This window comes from Primulina huaijiensis, chromosome 2 (assembly GCF_012295235.1).
Source record: "Primulina huaijiensis isolate GDHJ02 chromosome 2, ASM1229523v2, whole genome shotgun sequence".
NCBI classification, from domain to species: domain Eukaryota; kingdom Viridiplantae; phylum Streptophyta; class Magnoliopsida; order Lamiales; family Gesneriaceae; genus Primulina; species Primulina huaijiensis.
Genome location: NC_133307.1, coordinates 6,013,861 through 6,019,694, shown reverse-complemented (window position 1 = coordinate 6,019,694; position 5,834 = coordinate 6,013,861). Strand labels below are relative to the sequence as shown.

Sequence of the window (5,834 nt, the reverse complement as noted above, 5' to 3'; positions counted from 1 at the left end):
AGCTTTTTTCCACACTTATTTGTTAGTCAACTGATATCGACACTCGATAATATATATAATTTAGTTGTCAACCCAGTTAAATTACCTATAAGAAACAAAATTGTATCAAGTGTTTATACTATCATTCTAAACATTTCACCCGATCCTACACACTCTCTCTCTATGTATATATATTTATTTGTTTTAATTGTGAGTTGTGATACACGAAAATATTAAAATATGGAGGTAAGTTGCATAAATTTCTTTTTTGAGAGATAAGTTACATACTTTTAAATACACTACTAACGGAATATGTATGAACTTTTAAGTAAAGATGAAATTATAAAATTAATTATTAGGATAATGCTTTTACTTTTGTGCCCTTTTCCAATCGAGACAATGAAATCCCCATCAATCAGCTATGTATAAAATTCTTTTTCCAATAAATTATTTATTAAATGCAAACAAAAAAAAGATAGGATAAAATAGAACCCTCCAAAAATCATACGCAAATTGTACATAGCAGAATCAGAAACCCCACTTTCATGCAAACTAAAGGAGTCCCTTCGAATCAGCACATTCTTTTTCTCTACAATCACTTTCATTTGATTGGACTTCTTTCACCTGCAAAAAAAGGGAAATAAGTTGAAAAAAAAAACTAGAGAATTATTTCCTTCTTTTTTTTGGGTCCAATAATGATGATCATCATGGTCCAAGTGTATCCAACTTATTGGTGTAAAATACATAATTTTTTCAAAATATTTTATAGACATAAATATTCTTTTTAATTTAATTATCATTTAACATTAGGTTGATCATGTTGTCAACTCATTGATGAGGGCAATTTCATGTGTTGTAGGGCAGTTTCATGTGTTGTGATCTAGCACATGAAACACATTCGAACAAATTCTCAAATTTATTATGAATTTGATGTAACAAAACAAGTGTAAAGACTAATTATTAGAGTACATAGGATTAGTTTATAGCGTTTTCGAATTCGATATCGTGGTTTAAAATTATTAAGAAGTCTTAATATGATTCATCTCTACTTTGTGTTTGTTCTCGTATGCTTCTTTTGAATTCGATCCATTCTTGCAGAACCATTAATTCCTTTTACAAATATTCATGTAACATGTAAAAACAATGATGGATTTGAATGAAAAATAGCTTCTGTAAAAAAAATATAAAATAGGAGTCACTTTCATAAATCTCTCTCTCCCTCACACTCACACACACACATATATGCACGTAGCTTGGTCAAAATTTTTCAAAATATTTACAATAAGCAACTACAAAGACCAAAGAGTAAATATCATGTGTACTCCAACTTATGTTAGGAACATAAAGACAGCCAATACTATAGCTTATCCTTTTATGCAACGCTTTCACTTACCCATACTCCATGTCTGACTTGAAAATATCATTGATCAAGGCTATTTTTAGGCTTGGTAGTGGTTTCTGCAGTTTCCTTCAACTTGTTTGATGTCATGCAACATTCGAATCGACACGGATCTGCCTCGATCAACAACTGAACGACCTCATTCATTGTGGGACGTAGAGCTGGGGTCCTACACGTGCAACGTATGGCGATTCGAAGAGCTTTGATCATCTCTTCTTTGAATGAGCCCGAAACTCGTCTATCGAGTATGTCCAACGCCCCTTCCTTAGTCTCCACCTTAGTGGCAACCCAATATATGATATTCTTGTTGTCACCAAACTCGGCTTCAACCGGCTTTCTACCTGTTATTAGTTCCATTAATACAACCCCAAAACTGTACACGTCGCACTTAGTCGTTGCCTTGGAGGAAAAAGCATATTCTGTCACAAAAATAAAGAGATTTAGAGTGCGTTTTAGATGAGAAAGTTGTTTAGAAAACGCTTTATTTGAAGGCCTAATAAATATTTTTAAAAAAACTTGTTGTTCAAAATGACTTTGTAGTATTGTGAAGCTTAGATGATCAAGAATGTAACCTGGTGCCAAGTAGCCATATGTTCCTGCAATAACAGTGGTAGTAGAATCTTTTGATCCCCTAGCCTGCAAAACCTTAGCAATCCCAAAATCTGCGACTTTTGGCTGGTAATCAACGTCCAAAAGTATGTTGGTAGACTTGATATCTCGATGGATAATGGGAAACAACAAATCGTGGTGAAGATACGCCAATCCCTGAGCAATCCCAAGCGCTATCTGGTGTCGTTTAGGCCAATCCAAGACGAAGAATTTTTCGTTCTGAAGTGCATTCCAAAGGTTCCCATTTGTCATGTATTCATATACAAGTAAACTGCATTCTGGACTGGAAAGATAGCAGTACAATTTCACAATATTCTTGTGCCTAACGCTTCCTAGAGTCTCTACCTCGGTTTTGAGTCCTTTATCAAGAATCAACTGGTCCTCAGGAGGTGAATCTTTAGCTTTTCGACTGGTCCAGAGTTTCTTGACAGCAACAAGTTCCCCATGCTTCAGATGAATCTTGTAAACGGTCCCGGATCCTCCATACCCCACGATGTTTTTCTCCACCATGGCCTCCATGATCTCTTGTTGATCAAAGGTTAACCGGTGGAAACACTTGAAATCGTATGAAAAAACTGATGATGAAACTGTATCCTCATTTCCAATCATTTTCTTGTCTTTGCTTAGACATCTTTTTAGAAACAGGATGGTTCCAAGAACTACGATTCCTAAAGAGACCCCGATAAGCCAAGCGTGGTTTATTTTCTTCCGGTTATAAACTTGAGAACATACCGGAAAGTTATGATCAGACGAGTAACGATTAGAAGGCATACAGAGGTTTGGATTGCCTGAAAAACACTCCAACAATCCACTCTTTACGAATAACATGGGAATTGGTCCTGAAAGACGATTGTTCGAAAAGTTTAAAGAATTGGGAAGCAGTTCACTTAGACTTTCTGGGATTTCTCCAGTTAACAGGTTGCTTGACAGATCAAGAACATTGAGAGATTTCAGTGAAGAAAGTGATTCGGGGATCGAAGAACTCAGGTTGTTACTTTGTAGAAGAAGAAGATTGAGCAATCTCAAGTCTCCAATTTTCGAAGGTATGGGACCAACCAAAAGATTATTACTAAGATCAATTTTAACTAAGTTAACAGCAAGAGAGATTTCAGATGGGATAACTCCTGAAATCTTGTTCCCTTGCATGAAAAGTTCTGACAAGTTCTTAGCATTTTCAATAGATGTTGGAATATAACCACTCAAATGATTATACGCCACATCGATTATCGAAACATGAGTAAGACTAAATATCCCTTCTGGTATATTTCCTTCCAAATCATTACTGCTAACACGAAAACGGATTAAAGACTCACATTTTGCGTAACTTCCAGGCAGTTCTCCAGAGATCGCGTTCTGAAGCATGAGTAGGTAGTTCAGTTTCCCTCCGCTGCACAACCCTTCGGGAAGTTTCCCCGAAAGATGATTCTCAGATAAATCCAAGGCAACCATGGCTGATGACTTTCCAAGGTTTTGTGGGACTTCACCTGTCAAGAAGTTGTCGTAAAGGGACAACGTGTTTAACGTTGTTGAGTTTGCAATAACAGCCGGGATTTCCCCTGTTAGACTATTGTTGTAAAGTTGAAAAACTCTCAGATTCGGGAGCCAACATATGGATTCTGGTATGCTGCCACTTAATTTGTTTACAGACATGTCTAAGTCTCTTAGTTCTGTCAAATTTCCAAGCTCCTCGGGTATTTCACCGTCGAGTTGGTTGTAGTAAAGTTCCATCTGCTTCAAATTCTTTAGCTTTCCAAGTTCTTTAGGAATTCGTCCCGTCATATAATTGCCACTCAATTCAAGGTCAATCAAGGAGCTCATGTTTCCAACAGTGCTCGGGATTTCGCCAAACAGCATGCAAGTAGTCAGCACCATGGACTTAAGTTTGATCAAACTCGATATGTTGTGTGGCAGTTTCCACAAGCTGAACCCTTCGTTTTCGTTAAAATTCAGCACCTCAAGATTTGTGAGATTTATGATTGATAAAGGGAAATAACCCGAAAAACGGTTGTAAGAAAGATCAAGAGTCTTTAAAGATTTCAATAGAGAGAAATCTGGTAATGAACCCGTCAAATGTCCATGACTCATATTTAGTTCTTCCAACGAAGTACAGGCCACGATGCCACGAGGGAAGTTCCCATCAAAGTTGTTGTTGCCTGCACGAAGAACCCGTAGTTTTGGAAGAAAGGAGCACACCTGATCAATAGGAAATTTCCCAGATAGAGACCATCCAGAAATATCAATCTGCACAACATTTTCTTGATCATCACAAGATATCCCAGTATAATTGCAATAACCGGTCCCTTTTCCGTCGTCCCATTTGCCTGAATAATTCCCCGAGAGTGTACTCTTCGCAAGATCAAAGAACCTAGATTGAATCTCAGTGGTAGCAAGGCAAGAAAAAAACGAAGAAAACATGAACAGAAAAAGGAAAAATGGATGTGCCAAAGCCATACTACACATGATTTAGGCCCAAGATTTGGCTATTTTTGTTGATGCAAAGGATGAGGAGAGGAAGACAAGAAATATATAAAGCAATAAGATAAAAAAAATCTAAAGAAATAAAGAAAAAGGAGGTTCTTGCGTTGTTGTATTGATTGAGATAAATTTAAAGAGGCGCATATCTTTGCATAAAGAAGCTTTATGCTTATACTCTCCCACTACAGAATAATAACATCAAACATGATTAATAGCTTTATATCAAATAGATATTTGCTGGCATTTTCATCGATATCTTCGCACGGAGGACGTTGATCATGGCCACTTATTTTTGAATCATTTGATTCTGTGTGCATCGTGTATCTTCTTTACGATACATATAGTGTGTTCTTTGTCACCTTGCAAGGCCTTAAAGGGCATGTTTGCAAGGCGTCGCTACGAGAGTTGCCTCGTTGGGACTAAGGGCTAAGATCATTGAGAGATGTACTATCGTTTGGTTCATGAGATGTGACGATGAAAAATAAATTTTCCATTGAAAATTAAGCATGTAATACTCATGAGTCCATCTGCTACATAAATGGTGTTGGATTTGGCTTGTGGTTATCAAGATTACTGAATGCTATCATTTGGTCAGCAAGGGTTGCTATCTCATTACTAAGCTGCTTTCTTAATTGCTAAAATTTAGACTCACAAGTGCGCACATGAATCCTCACTGTGACCACATTTTTGCATATTCTATATTTTTGCTCCAAAATAATTAAATATACAATCCTATATACGTGCACGTTTTGTGTGTATAAGTTGGTTTTTTTTATACAAGATAATTACAATTCATTGAATTAATTATTTAAGTAGGCTAATTTTTTGTTATTTTCAAAATTTATTTTATTTTATAATATTTTATTGATTTTGTTTTATATTATAAATCATATGGTCATTTTAAGCATACACCATGAAATTAAGATAATTACTTTATACTCCTCATTTATTGTGACTAGTTTGTTGGGATCGGAAAAAAGATTAGAGGGACGTGAATAAACGCTGCAAATATTTTCTTAAAGACGAGTCGTTTTAACAGTTTTAGGCTAGTAAAACTAATATCCTTGAAAGGCTGGCTTCACTAGATCACTAAAGAATAAACAAGTGTGGAAAAGGTCCGGTTAAGCTAGTGATACAATATATATATTCAAATAAGACAATAAATAATAAGAAACGACTGGAAAGATAGAGTGCGATAAAGTAGATAACAAATTGTTTATGGATATTCGGAGATAAACATTCTTATTTCACCTCTTATTCTATTTATAAGGGATGATTCCAATAAAAGACCTTGGTTTTACATCTATTTGTAACTATTCACTTCAACTAGGAGTCATCAAATGTGTCAGTTGAAAATCTTAGTAATCATTTT

General features: G+C 35.7%; 1 protein-coding gene across 2 annotated transcripts; it reads right to left on the bottom strand.

Moving 5' to 3' along the window:
* Nucleotides 1-446: 446 nt before the first annotated feature.
* Nucleotides 447-4,635, bottom strand: LOC140965866 (uncharacterized). 2 transcript variants are annotated; one of them, XM_073426095.1, is made up of 3 exons: nt 1,951-4,635; nt 1,373-1,797; nt 447-603 (listed from the first exon to the last, which is right to left on the bottom strand). In XM_073426095.1, the coding sequence occupies exons 1-2, from the start codon at nt 4,445-4,447 to the stop codon at nt 1,400-1,402; spliced, it is 2,895 nt and encodes a 964-aa protein (XP_073282196.1). In that variant the 5' UTR covers nt 4,448-4,635; the 3' UTR covers nt 447-603; nt 1,373-1,399. The 2 variants fall into 2 exon arrangements, with proteins under 2 accessions (XP_073282196.1, XP_073282187.1); XM_073426086.1 differs by lacking the exon at nt 447-603 and having other exon boundaries at nt 1,233-1,797; nt 1,951-4,634.
* Between the last annotated feature and the right edge of the window lie 1,199 nt (nt 4,636-5,834).